Raw genomic sequence first — 14,511 nt, forward strand, 5'->3', positions numbered from 1 at the left:
AAGGTACCCGCTTATTTTTTCGCTTCACCATAACTATTATATTAATTAAATTAAAATAATTACCTGTTATATAATATGATAATAATTGTAATAACCATAATCAAAATCGTAATAAAGGTATTGGTCTGGGAAACTATATTATTGGTTGTATGATTTTGTGGAAAAAAAAAAATGATGGTCAAAGATGTTAGCATTGAAAATTCAAAGAGATTGAGTTAGATAATGTTGGATCATTGATTTTAACTAAATATGCATACATTTATTACTTGCTTCATGAATTGTTAGTACTTTAGGGTGGTTTAAAGAATTGACCATCATTGTTATCATTGTTTACTTTACCATAATATTATAGTATAACACCTCTAAACACTTACTTTGTTTAAGATTGAGCTTTACGATATCTAAAAATTACCAACATTTACATAATTATTTAAGTGTGATATTCTAATCTTGAATGCAAACAATCTCATATTAGTTGTACCCTAGAAGTAGAATCGTGTGTTTTTCACACTATTCCTAAGTCTTCCAACTAGTGCACAATTGCACCTTGCAAGTATGTTCACAAAAAATGTTATATCTGGTAATAAGTAATTTGCAAGATAGATGAATGTTCCATAGGGATTTAGTACTTGAAGACCAAGTATTGATTTGTCATTTTTGAGGAGAATTTTAAATGCTTGGACAATCATTAGTGAGCTTGATACATGGCTTTTTGTTTATGTTAAAGTGCTTCAAGAGTTCTTCTATGTGTATGTTTGACCGGTGGACTAAAACTTTATTTAGGATACCCTTGAGCACCAAGTCAACCTAAAATTTTGTTCTATTCCAAACATGCTTTATTTAAATTCTTTTTTTAGATAAGTAATTGTTCTTGTGGACTTTTTCAAATTATCAACATATACTACAATAATCACAAATTTGATTTTTGATTTTTTTAATGAAATCGTGTGGACAAATTGAATTATTTATATATATTTTTTTTCTATGAATTTTACTTAGATGATTGTATTGCATGCATCCAATTGCTTTAGCTGCAGAAGAATCATTGAATTTGATCAAGCAGATGCTACAGGATTTTGAGAAATTCTTTCAAGCATTTTGAATCTTTCAAGAATTTTCTTTTATGACGCTATGAATGGATCCATAGAAGTTGTGACCATCCATTTGATGCTTATTTAGCTATTCTAAAACTACAAAATTTGGAACGTAATTAACAGTGTGTTTACAGTGATTTTTAGAAGTGTTTTTAAAATTTCTAATATTTGAAAATCACTTGAAAAAAACCAAAAACACTTCTCAAAATCACTGTCAAACACACTTTAAAAGTCTGTTTGATAGTGATTCTAGAAAACACTTTTAATATTTTTAATGTTTGAAATTTTTTATCATTTAAATGTTAGAAATGTTTGAAATACTTTTTATAATTACTCCCAAATACACTTTATGAGTTCGTTTGGTAGTGATTTTAAAAAGTATTTTAATATTTCAAACACTTAAAAACTTTTATCTTTTAAGTATTAGAAGATGTAGAAACGCTTTTTAAAGTCACTGCTAAATATGTTTTTAAAGTGTGTTTGATAGTGATTTTAATAAGTGTTTCTAGCCTTTTTAACACATAAGTTTTTTTATCTTTCAAGTATTAGAAATGTTAAAAATACTTTTTAAAATCACTATCAAATACACTTTAAATATGTTTGTTGTAGTCAATACTAGGTTTATGCTATAAGCCTAAAATTGCACTGAACCACATTGATGGTAACGATAGAGAAACTTTTATGCAATAAATTTTTTTAAGAATGAATTGGTTCAATCCATAAATCACAAAATGCTGCTTAATGTTTGATCTAATCAACAGTATGGACCTATAGAAGACAAAGTAGAAAACCTTGCATCAAGGTGAAAGAATTTTTGTAAGGCTTTAAACATAGGGGTTGTATAATAGTTCATATGCAATTAATTGGGTAATCTTGTAGACATTGAGCTTAGAACTGTAATCATCCTGATTTTATTAAAGCATATGAATTAAAGCTACAACATGGAGAATAGGATGTCCTCAAGCAAAAGAAACAATAGTGTTCTTAAGAGTAACAATTTAACCATCAATTACAAATGGTTGATAAGAGATTTAGCTACCCATTCTAGGTATGGGCATGAGCAACAAGCTGCTCAACATCTATACCAATTGACATATAAATGTTTAAGAGAAAACAAACTACCTTAATAGATTAACGAGGAAATTATGCTCTAAGTTGAATTATATAAGAAACTAACATAGAAAAGGCAACATTACAAGTTGAAAGAAGACAGACATGAGACATGACACCTCCTAGTTGAAGCATCAATTAGAACTATGAGTAACGAAATGGTTCACTAGATGGACAAATGTTCTCTTGAATACATTTAAGAAACGTTAGGGATTTGGACAAAACCTTTGTGAAAGATGGTTTAATAATTAAATTATCTTAGGAGTAGGTAACACAATTGTCATTATTGGGCACTAGAATCTTCCTGATCTGAAATATGGTTCACTAGATGAGAATTGTTTATGATATAATGCATCATAGAGAACCCCATATGACCAAATCGTTCATATAAAAGCATAAATGTTTTTTGGGCCACAAAAGTTATGGTTTAGTGCAACATATGATTTAATAAGTCTTATAGGTGTATGATATATAACCCATATGACAACTAGCTAAGGAGCGATGAGAGAGAGAGCGAGAGAGCGGGTTGGTGTGAGAGAGGGCGAAAGCGATGGGAGGGAGCGAGGCGAGCGGCGTGTTGCAGAAGGGTCAGAGGGAGACTCAAGGGCTGATGCAGAAGGTGATGGCTTCGTGGGGGTTAGGAGCAGGGCCAAGAAGGGAAGCTTTGGAGTGGAGTCGAAACGGTTCGATGTAGAGGTAAGGGAAAAGAAAGGTAAGGTGCAAGCCCTGATTGTAGAAAGGAAAGAGGGAGTCTCCTCGTGGATCAGGATGGGACCGAATAGTATTGGGTGCTTTATCGATGGTCTGGAGGCCTGTATTGAGAACGTAGGATCCGGATTTTGGGAAAGGAGGTGGAAGGATAGCGGGAGGTCATTCCTTATGGTGCGAGACCTAAACAAGGGAGGGCTGTTCATTCGGCTAGGGGTTACAGAGGTGGAAAACAAAAGGTACAACATCTATATCCCGAAGGGTAATGGAGGTAAGGATGGCTGGGTGCTAATGGTGGAGATGCTTCGTCGTCTGGGGTGTAACGTCGGAGACGAGAGCTCTCTGAAAAAGGGCGCGGAGCTTCTGAGGTCACCAATGGAGAAATCCTATGTGGAAGCTGTGATGCAACCAAAGGAGATGAAGACTGTAGTGGCGAGGGTGGATCTTTGTAAGAGGGGATTGAGTCGGGTCATGGGGAAATTGGTCCACTGCCTGGTAGGGAGTTGGGACCCTAGTTCAGGAAAAGAGGTTGACATGAGAGGTTGGGGGATGAAATTGGCGAAGTTTTGGAGACTGAAGGGTAACTTAGGAATTGCGAAATTGGAAAGGGGCAAAGCCCTCTTAGAGTTTGAGGCTCTGGATGAAGCAGAGAAAGCCCTAAGATTTGGGGGTTTCTCATGCGAAGGGTCCTCTCTCAGCCTGGAAATTTGGAGGCCTGAGAGTGGGTGTACGTCGGAAGGGGAACAGAGGCGCGAGGCTTGGGTGCGTATCCTGGGGTTGCCAGTCTCGCTATGGGAACGCGATACTCTGAGGAGAATAGGGGATGCATGTGGGGGATTCCTAGATATCGACCCACAGACGGAGACGCTGGAAGACCTGCAGTGGGCAAGGATCTTGGTGAAGCTCAACAAGGAGAGGCCCCCAATGTCGTGGAAGTGCGGACCGAGGAGGTTTGCTACGAGCTTACACTTTGGTGGGAACTCAGACCCACTGTGAGGACGGCTAGGGAGAGAAAGGGCAAAGGTATTCTTGTTGCAGAAGACGAGGATGGGGGTGAAGTCCATGCACGCTCGGGGGGCGCGTGAGGGGGTTGGTAGGCGACCCAAGTCTCGAGGTCAGACTGCAGACTGATGATGAGACGAGGGGGCAGTCCTCGGGGTCGGGTTCGGAGGCAGTTCTGGATTCGGGCTTGATGGCGGTTGGGCTCCATGAAGCGGGTGGGCTGGCGTCGTAGAGGGTCCTTGGGCCTTTTGAAGACTCTGGGCCCTCCTTGCCCACGGCCTTTCCTAGCGCGCCTGGGCCGCCCCTTCTTGGGCCGTCTTTAGACGCTGGGCGGGACTCGAACTTGATCAGAGGGGCTAGGCTGGGAGTTCGAAGCCCAGTTTCGCCTCTGGCTTTTAAGGCGGATGAAGACCAGTCGAGGGGGGTCCGTCCCTTTATTGGGGCTGGCCCAAGCCCTGCGGGGGGCCTTGACCAGTCATGGTCGTTAGTGATGGAGGGATTGTGGAGGCCTGTGACTGAGGAGTATAGAGTGGAGGGGAATTCGAAGACAGCTGATGCTCTACTGGAAGAGGTTTCGAGGTACAGGAATGTCCCTAATTTTTTTTGGGCCGTTGGTGTGTGTTTCTCCTCTTCCCCCTTCTTTTTTTTCTGGTCGGACTCCAATGAGGGAGTATTACGACCATTCTAGGGTGGCTCTAGACGTTTCCCAGTGGGAACTTATGGATCGAAGGATAAGTGGAAGAACGACTGCAGTACTGAAGAATGTGGAGTGCTGGGAAATTTTGGAAAATAATAATGGCGAGATGGAATCCAGTGAGAAGGATCTCTGTTCGGTTGGTGTGATGGCTTCAGAAATTAGGGATTGGAGGGTGGACAACTGGGAGGAGAGTGAGCTGGCAAGGTTCAGTCAGTTCTTGGGGTTTTCAACAGTGGGTTTAGAGAAGGACATTATGGAATTTATGGTCAAAATAAGAAGAAGAAGGGAAAAAGTGCACAACAAGTCTCTCTTAGAAAACTCGAAATTTTAGAGGGAATTGAAGAGACTTGAATGTTCCATCAATTACGATGGGGGAAGGAAGCAGAAAGGCATTGTTCAAGGAAGAGGGGGCCAGTCTCCAGCTGTTTCATGAAGATAAAGCTGGTAAGCTGGAATGTTCGGGGAGCTAATGATAGCTCTAAAAGGAAAGTGATCAAGGCTTTGATTAGGAGTCAAAGGGCGGACTTAGTTTGCATTCAGGAGACGAAAATTCAGACCATGACTGAGGGGGTGGTAAGGAGTCTGGGATTTGGGAGGTTCCTCAATTGGGGGGCTATGGGAGCCCAGGGCTCAGCGGGTGGTATCTTGGTTTGCTGGGACAAGAGATCCTTAGAACTGTTGGAGATGGAGGTGGGCAATTTTTCTATATCATGTAGGTTGAAGAATGTTAAAGACGGAGGGGTTTGGATCTTTACTGGAGTTTATGGGCCGTGTAATAGGAAAGAGAGGGAGGAGATGTGGGAGGAGTTAGGAGCGATAAGGGGAATTTGGGAAGACCCCTGATGCTTAGGAGGGGACTTTAATGTTGCATTATCCCAAAGGGATAGGAGCAGGCAAGGGAGCCTTAATGGAGCAATGCGTAGGTTTGCTCAGGTGGTGGATGACCTTGCCCTCATTGACCTCCCATTGCAGGGGGTTGTGTATTCTTGGAGTGGGGGTAGGGGTAATCAGACTTGGGCAAGGCTGGATCGCTTCCTGGTGTCTCAGGGGTGGCTAGATACCTTCAAGGGGGCTGTTCAGTGTAGGCTCCCTAGGCCTACCTCTGACCACTTCCCTATTCTGTTGAAGGGGGGTGGGATGAGCCAGGGTCCTTTCCCGTTCAGGTTTGAAAATATGTGGCTCAAGGTGGAAGGGTTTAAGGAGCTTCTTCGCGAATGGTGGCAAGGAGGGGTAAGAGTAGGAAGGGCTAGTTTTAGATTGGCTGCTAAAATGAAGGAGATGAAGGAGAAAATTAAAGTGTGGAACAGGGAAGTTTTTGGTAGAGTGGAAGTGAATAAAAGCTCAGCTCTTCGGCAAATTGAGTTTTGGGACAGGGTGGAAAGCGGTAGGGACCTCTCAGATAGGGAAATGGACTTGAAAAATGAAGTTAAAGAGAATTTCAAGAAGTGGGTCCTATTGGAGGAAACCCATTGGAGGCAAGTGTCTAGAGAGCTGTGGCTTAGAGAAGGGGATAAGAATACTGGGTTTTTCCACAAGATGGCTAGTGCCCACTGGAGAAATAATTTTTTGGACAGAATTAAGATAAATGGGGTGGAATTGGTGGAGGAGTAGGAGGTGAGGGAGGGGATTGTCAAGGCTTTTCAGCACATGCTAAGGGAAGAACCAGGGTGGAGAGCCGACATAGAGGGGCTACCTCTTAATAGTCTTGACCACAGTGAAGCTGAAGCTTTGGAGGCCCCCTTTACTGAAGAAGAAATCTTCTCTGCCCTGATAGAGATGAACGGCGATAAGGCCCCAAGCCCGGATGGGTTCACTGTGGCCTTTTTGCAAGCTTGTTGGGATTTCGCTAAGGAGGAGATAGTAGAGCTGTTCAAGGAATTCTACGATCAGAAGTCTTTTGCCAGAAGTTTGAACGCCACGTTTCTGGTCATCATTCCAAAAAAAGGTGGTGCTGAGGAACTTGGGGAGTTCCGGCCTATCAGTTTGCTTGGGGGGCTGTACAAGCTTATGGCCAAGGTTTTGGCCAATAGGTTGAAATTGGTGTTAGATAAGGTGGTCTCGGCTGATCAAAATGCGTTTGTGAGGGGAAGGCAAATTCTTGACGCCTCTCTCATAGCCAATGAGGTGGTTGACTACTGGCAAAAGAGGAAAGAGAAGGGGATGGTGTGTAAGTTGGATATTGAGAAAGCCTACGACAGCATCAGTTGGAGCTTCCTTATGAAGGTCTTGAAAAAGATGGGCTTTGGGTCGCGCTGGATGGAGTGGATGTGGTGGTGCTTTTCAACGGCAAAATATTCTGTCCTTATTAACGGGGTCCCAGAAGGCTTCTTCTCCAGCTCTAAGGGTCTACGTCAAGGAGACCCAATTTCTCCCTATCTCTTTATTTTGGGCATGGAAGTGCTGAGTGCACTCATAAGGCGGGCAGTGCAGGGGAACTTCATCTCTGGTTGTAGGCTGAGAGGTAGCGGGGAAGCGGAGATTATGGTGTCACATCTGCTCTTTGTAGACGACACTATTCTCTTCTGTGAGGCCAACAAGGATCAATTAACGCATCTTGGATGGATTTTGGCGTGGTTCGAAGTGGCCTCAGGGCTTAGGATCAATCTGGCCAAGAGTGAGCTGATACTAGTAGGGGAGATTGAAAATATGGAGGAAATGGCGGTGGAGTTAGGCTGCAGAATTGGCAGCTTTCCGGTCAAATACCTGGGGCTGCCCCTTGGGGCCCGGCACAAAGCCTTGTCCACGTGGGATGGGGTGGAGGAATGAATGAGAAGAAGACTTGCCCAGTGGAAAAGGCAATACTTGTCTAAGGGTGGGAGAATCACCCTGATTAAGAGTACCCTTGCTAGCATTCCTATTTATCAAATGTCCATCTTTAGAATGCCTAAGTCAGTGGCTAAAAGGCTTGAGAAAATACAAAGAGATTTTTTGTGGGGAGGGGGAAACGCGGGTAGGAAAATTCATTTAATTAATTGGAAGGTGGTGTGTACTCAAAAGGAGAAGGGGGGCCTTGGTATTAGAAGGATGGGGTTATTGAACAGGGCTTTATTGGGCAAGTGGATTTGGAGATTTGCCGTTGAGAAGGATGTCTTGTGGAAGAAGGTAATCGGGGTGAAGCATGGGATGGAGGGGTGTGGCTGGAAATCTAAGGAAGCCCGGGGGCCTTTTGGAGTGGGGGTTTGGAAGGAGATCTTAAAGGAAAAGAGCTGGTGCTGGAATAACATGAAGTTCAAGGTGGGGAGGGGGAATAAGATCAGGTTCTGGACTGATCATTGGTGCGGCACCGAAGCGCTGTCCCATGCATTCCCCCAGATTTTTGCCCTGGCAGTGCGTAGTAATGATCTGGTGCATGATGTGTGGGACCCAAGGCTTGGCCAAGGAGGGTGGAATATCAGGCTGATTAGAGATTCTAATGATTGGGAGCTGGTGCTAATAGAAGACTTGCTCTTTTTGCTAAGGGACATCAGAGTAAGTCCAGAGGAGGACTGTGTGCTATGGAAAGGCGGGGTTTCTGCCAGTTTTAGGATTCGGGTGGCTTACAATCTGCTGGCAGCCCCTAATTCTTGTGTTTTTCCGGGAAAAAATGTTTGGGTGGAAAAGGTCCCAACCAAAGTGGCTTTCTTCGCGTGGGAGGCGACTTGGGAAAAAATTCTTACGTTGGATAGGCTGCAAATGCATGGTTGGCAGCTTCCAAATTGTTATCTTTTGTGTGGTTGTAAAGAGGAAAATGTAAATCACATTCTTTTACACTGTACAGTGGTTAGGACCCTTTGGGATATCGTCTTTGCCTTATTTGGGGTTCAGTGGGTGTTTCCAGAGAAGGTTAAAGAGGCGCTGTTCTGTTGGCGGGGTTTTTTTGTGGGCAAAAAGAGGAAGAAGATTTGGAAGACCATTCCGTTATGTATATTTTGGACGGTGTGGAAAGAAAGAAATAGGCTAGCCTTTAGAGGGGGTCTCTTGGCTATTCAGACTCTCAAGAAGTCTTTTGTAAGTAGTCTGTGGAGTTGGGCTAAGTTGTATAGGGGAGAGGAGTCCTCTTCGCTTATAGGCTTCTTGGAGTGGGTTGCGATCCCATAAGGGCTGGTGAGGTTTTTTGTTTTTGGCTCTTTGGTCTTGTGGCTGCTTTGTATACTTCCTGTATGTGGTGCGGCCTTTCGGCCTTCTCTAATATATTTTCTGCCGTTGCTTATCAAAAAAAAAATATATAACCCATATGACAAAGAATAAAGTTTTTTCTGAGGTGTGGTTTTCACTAAAAATAATAGAAGTAATGAGAAGATATTCTTCATCACCATTATTCATAGATTATGATAGCCATTTTGACACAAATCTTTTAAACATGAGCTTTTTTTTTTTTTTTTTTGGATTGAGCATAATATATATATATATATATATATATAGAGAGAGAGAGAGAGAGAGAGAGAGAGAGAGAGAGAGAAAGAGAGAGAGAGAATGTCATTGTTATGAAATTTAGTTCCATTAGGTAACATAATGATTGCTCTTCTATAGCCTTAGATAAGGTTTGACAAAACCTAATATGGTATTAACATTAATTTTAACCAATTTTAAGTTCAAGAAGTATTTTTTGTTATGAAGGATTGTGTATGTTGTGGCACAATATGTGAGACATACATCTACATTGTGTGTTTTGCAATTTATCAAAACTTAAGGAGGATCCATGAATCTTTAAATAAGAATATGTAAAAGAATTTAGATATGAAATACATACATGTACTGGTAAAATGTGAAATATTAAGAATAATGTGTTTACAGGAAATAATGTAGAATAAAATAGAAACATAAAATCTAATCATAACCAACATTTTCATCATCCATCGAATAGAAAATTTTCCCCTTAGGATCCTTAAAAAAGTTTGAAACATCAAAATATGTTGAGTTTATAGTGCCATCACTATTGATGGGTTCATCTCTATTTCTTTACCTTTTGCTTTCATTGAGGGTTAGTATATGTTGGCCAAATGTTTGAGCATGCAATAGGTATGTGACCAATTCCCTTTCATGCTATATCCATGGTATTCATTCCAACAACTATGTTTTCTATGTGAATTTGTTCCCTTTACAATATCTCAAGATTATTTCACTTTTGTTGGTTTAGATTATTTTTCCTACTCTAAGAATAACTATAACCACCATGGTGTTAAGAATTGTATAATCATGACCATGACCGCATCCTCAGCCTTGTCCATGTCCATGTCCATAATCATGTCTATGAACATGTAAGGATGTGACTTTTGCTTCAAACAGTAACATAAACATAGTAAGATGAGATTTATGTTTTTATGTTTTTAAGTAGAAGTTTATTATTTTGTTCAACTATAAGAAGACGTGAGATTAATTTAGAATGCTTGTCAAAACCAATCAAAAAAAAAAAAAAATTAGAATGCTTGTCACATCAACTCTCTCAATGTTGCTAGGGCATAAAGGCAATAAATATCTTTTCAAGTATATCTTCTTCAATGAATTTTTTTCTCCACAAGACTTCAAATGGGAGCTAATTTTGAATATGATACAATCCATACTAAGAAATTGAGAAACTTGTAGATCAAGAATGACTCAAAGATCATCTAGAAATAAATTTATATGAAAACTGTGACTCGTTGCTTATATGGAAGCAAGAACCTTGGTATAATGAAGTCGTCACAATCAATTATGGAAGGATTGATTGATAAGTCGAAGGAGAACGCCACATAAATTTTTCTGATAAGTTCAAAGAGTTCTAAAAGAACCAAAAATCACGAAGAAAAAAAATTCAAAAGAACAAGAAATTATTAAAGAGAGGACTTTTGTTTCAGAAAGAAATTTTTATTTTTTTTTATAATTTTTTCTAAGAGGTTTTTTTTAGTGACGATTTTTGAATAGTTTTAAACTCCTAGAACTGTTCCCTTCATTTTATTTTATTTATTTATTGGGTTAGGTCGAGTTAGTCCATTTGAGCATCCTAACCCAACTCCAAGATCTCTCATTTGCACAAGATGTGTTGAAATATTCTGATTAAGAAATAGGACCAATAAATGGTTTTGTTTTTTGTATTTACGTATTATAGATCCCATAGAATACCAACAAAATAATAATCATATAACTCTGGCCCAAAAGAGAATTATAATCCCACAAATCACCCTTATTTTTATTTTATTATTTCAGATTTTGGCCCAAGTAAGACTCATAATTCCCAAAAGGGCTTAATTTCAATTTCTTTTATTTGATTTTTGTATTTAATTTCTAGGATTCTAGTTACATAATGCAACAAATCTACCACTCACTAATAAAATCAAAAGATTGTTTTAATTTTCCTATAATTTATTATAAATTATAATTTAATTATTTATTTAAATAATATGTAGTTAATAATAATTCTAAAAAAATCATTCCTTAAACCAAAATATTTATTTACATAGAGAATAAATGTTTGTTTCGTTGTGTAATTTAAAAATAGTTATCTGTTTTTTAAAATTCCTAACATTGTTTGGCAGTCGTTCTCTTAAAATAGTTTTTAAAAACAAAGTGAAATAAAAAATAGTTTTTAAAGAATAAGTAAAAGTTGTTTTCACAACAAGTTTAAAAAAATGAAAGAAAAACATATAAAATTTTAAAAAACATAAAAAAATAAATAAAATTAAACATGATATCATTTTCTTTTTCTTTTTATGATCTAAAATCTCTATTAAAATATGATCTTTCATTAAATTGCATATAATTTTCTAATTTTTTTTTTAAATTTCTTTAAATTTTTCATTAAGCAAATAAATTTTAAAATAAACCATACTTGATATATAAAATTTATTAATTTTTAAAAATAATTTGAAACTTAAAACCAATTTAATTAATACTAAAAAGTCATGGAACTCAATATCATTAATAAGTTATAGACTAAAATTTATATATATATATATACAAATGTTTTTATTAGGTAAATAAACTCGAAATTAAGCAAGATTCAATGCATTGGATTATTAATGAGTTTATGATTTTAAAAAATAATTTTAAAATCAAATAGTGAACCTATTAATACCAAATTTATGGACAAAAATTAATTTAGAATGACTGTATTGTTTTTTTTTTTTTATATATAATCCTTATTTTATGAAAAAAAAAATTTCACTAGGCAAATGAACTCCAAATTAAATAATAATTAATGTATTGGATTCATTAACGACTCTAGTAATTTTTTAAGAAAACTTAAAACTCAAGTAATGATCCAACCAATATTAGAAATTAATAAATAAAATTTGGTTTAAAATGATTTTATTATTTCTCTTCTACATAGAATCATTATTCTTTATTTTTTTTTAACCAAGTAAGCTCGCTCCAAATTAAACAAGACTTATGCGTTAAATTCATTAATAAGTTTGATAATTTTTTAAAATGATTTATTTTACACATAATTATATTTTTATACATTTTCTCATTATAAAAATGAACTTCAAATCAAGTGCTATTTTGTATTAAATTTATTAATGGGGTGAACAATTTTTAAAAATAATTTGGAACTCAAAAACTGATCTAATTAATTAAAAATTAAATAAAAATATTTTAGAATATTATGTACACTAAATGTGTACATGAAATGAAAAACTTGACTCATTTATATGTTAAAAAAAGTTAAACTTTACTCATCATTTATTTTAAATTATTATCGTTCATTTTTAACTAAATTTATGAAAATGTTAATATCCTTATGTTTCTAACCTATTCTAAAATAGTATTTTTTATAAAAATATAATTTATGATTCTATTGTAATATTATTATTCATGTTTTACTAAAAATTATTTATTTATTATTTTATTTGTAATTACAAAACTATTTCCATTTTTGATAAAATTTTGAATTAAATTAAATTTATATTATATAAATTGAATTTACAATATTTTTACAAAACTAAAAAATATTATTTTTAAAACCAACTAATCCAAAAAAGTTTTTGTTTTTTATTTTTGAAAACTATTTTTAAAAACAACTTACCAAACACCTTTATTTTTATAAAACAACGTACCAAACACCTTTATTTTTATAAAACACTAGAAAAATTGTTTTTAATTTTTTTAAGTTAAAAACAGTTTTGGAAAAAAAACGAGCCTAAGGATTTTTTTTCATGTAATTTATATATATTTCTAATAAATACAACATAATTAATTATTCAAATAATATTTAGTGAATAATCATTTCAAAAAATCATCTCTCTAGTCAAAATATTTAAAGTCTAATTGTTATTTTAAGAAATGTTTTTAACTTAAAAAAATATTTTTTTAAAAAAAAATTAATATTTAATAAAATTTTAGAAACATTATTAAAAATATCAAAAATCACTTGTAGTATTAAAAAATCACTTATCGTATCTTATCGGAGACGCATGTTATTTTCCTAAAAAACACTTCTACTAAAATTACTTCACTCTAGTTGAATGTAGAATGATTCCTCTACATTTTTAAAAATTAAAAAAATTCCCTTCGACGTAGGAACTCTCTACGATGGATTGATGAGGTTGCTTCCAACAATTTCCTTGTCATCTCTCGATTAGGAACTCTCTAGTGGAAGTCGTTACCGGGAATATCACAAGTTATATAAACAGGAGGTTTTATCTGGTTGTAGAATATCAGTTCTTCATCAGGCTAAATGACATGAATTGGAACTAAAAGAACAAAAAACAAAGAAACCTGGAATCTATGGGTCCACTGTAGTAACCTGTTGCCACTCACCATCAACTGCTTCTTTCCATAATGTCACATTATTGTTTCCATCAGCCACAGCCAATAGGTTTCCAGTCAGCGACCATGAGACCCTCCAAACTGGGGTCTTGAAATCCTTCAAAACTTTACCCTCCCATTGATCACCTTCCTTGGCCACAGTCCATATTACAACTGTTCCATCCTGTGAAGCACTTGCAATTGTGGACTTTGGAAGCCCCAAGTTGGGTGCCCAAGCCACATCCCTTACCCAATCTGTATGCATCTGAAGAGCAGGGAAACAGTCCATCTTCCAATTCCCGTTGTATAGCTTCCACACCTTCACAGTATTATCACAGCCACCAGAAACCAGCTTCTGAACAGGATCCAGCAGACCAGATCCAACCAGAGCACCAGGAGCCATTGATGGGGCCCATGAAACTGAGGTAACTCCAACAGGGTGAGCTTGATCTATCTTTGTGGGGTCCCAAGCTCCATCAGACCTAGCAGTGAAGACAGAGATATTCCCATCAGAGGACCCACAAGCCAAGCAGAGGCCAAGTTCATGAGGTGCCCAAGCAATGGAGTTGACAGATGATTTATGATCACTGAAAACATGAGCTTGTGTCCACTCATTTTGATTTCCTTCCTTCCAGATTATCACTCGGCCATCACAGGAACAAGAAGCAAGGATTGATCCAAACTTGGGGTGTGCCCAAGCAACCTGCCAAACAGGGCCTTGATGGCCAGTCAAAGTAGCAAGGTGTTGTGAAGCATTATTGCTAACACCAATTATCTTAATGGTGCTATCAGATGAAGCTGTTGCCACTCTCTTTCCATAGTAATCCATGGCAACATCATGGACTGTGTCCTGGTGACCTGTTTTGATCTTCTGTGAAGGCATCTTTCCTGATATATCCCTTTTGGTTATCACTATAATTCACCTTCTCAACTTCCTTCAGCTCAGCTTCTTGGGTTCCTTCTCTTGAACTCCTAAGTTTTGTAGGTTGAGAACAAAAAATACCATTACCAATTGATTGGAAACAGGTTGATTTAACTTCCAAACTATTTAAAAACCAACAACTAACTTAGTAAAAGCAAAGCTCAAAAGAACAATTTAGGTGGGATTTGGATATGCTTCCTATTTTTTATTTTTAAAAATGGAAACTTCTATACAAGATATAAGATCTGTCATACAAAAAATGAAACTTTATCTTG

The 14,511-nt window shown here is 37.2% G+C and overlaps 2 protein-coding genes across 2 annotated transcripts; one reads left to right on the forward strand and one right to left on the reverse strand.

Moving 5' to 3' along the window:
- The first annotated feature begins 5,526 nt into the window (after positions 1-5,526).
- LOC117928367 lies at positions 5,527-6,222 on the forward strand. The gene has a single exon (XM_034848261.1). The coding sequence runs from the start codon at positions 5,527-5,529 to the stop codon at positions 6,220-6,222; it is 696 nt and encodes a 231-aa protein (XP_034704152.1).
- Positions 6,223-13,233: 7,011 nt separating this feature from the next.
- On the reverse strand, positions 13,234-14,203 carry LOC117928794 (protein transport protein SEC13 homolog B-like). Its single transcript, XM_034848809.1, has one exon. The coding sequence runs from the start codon at positions 14,195-14,197 to the stop codon at positions 13,292-13,294; it is 906 nt and encodes a 301-aa protein (XP_034704700.1). The 5' UTR covers positions 14,198-14,203; the 3' UTR covers positions 13,234-13,291.
- Between the last annotated feature and the right edge of the window lie 308 nt (positions 14,204-14,511).

The sequence above is a fragment of the Vitis riparia genome, chromosome 13 (genome assembly GCF_004353265.1).
Source record: "Vitis riparia cultivar Riparia Gloire de Montpellier isolate 1030 chromosome 13, EGFV_Vit.rip_1.0, whole genome shotgun sequence".
NCBI classification, from domain to species: domain Eukaryota; kingdom Viridiplantae; phylum Streptophyta; class Magnoliopsida; order Vitales; family Vitaceae; genus Vitis; species Vitis riparia.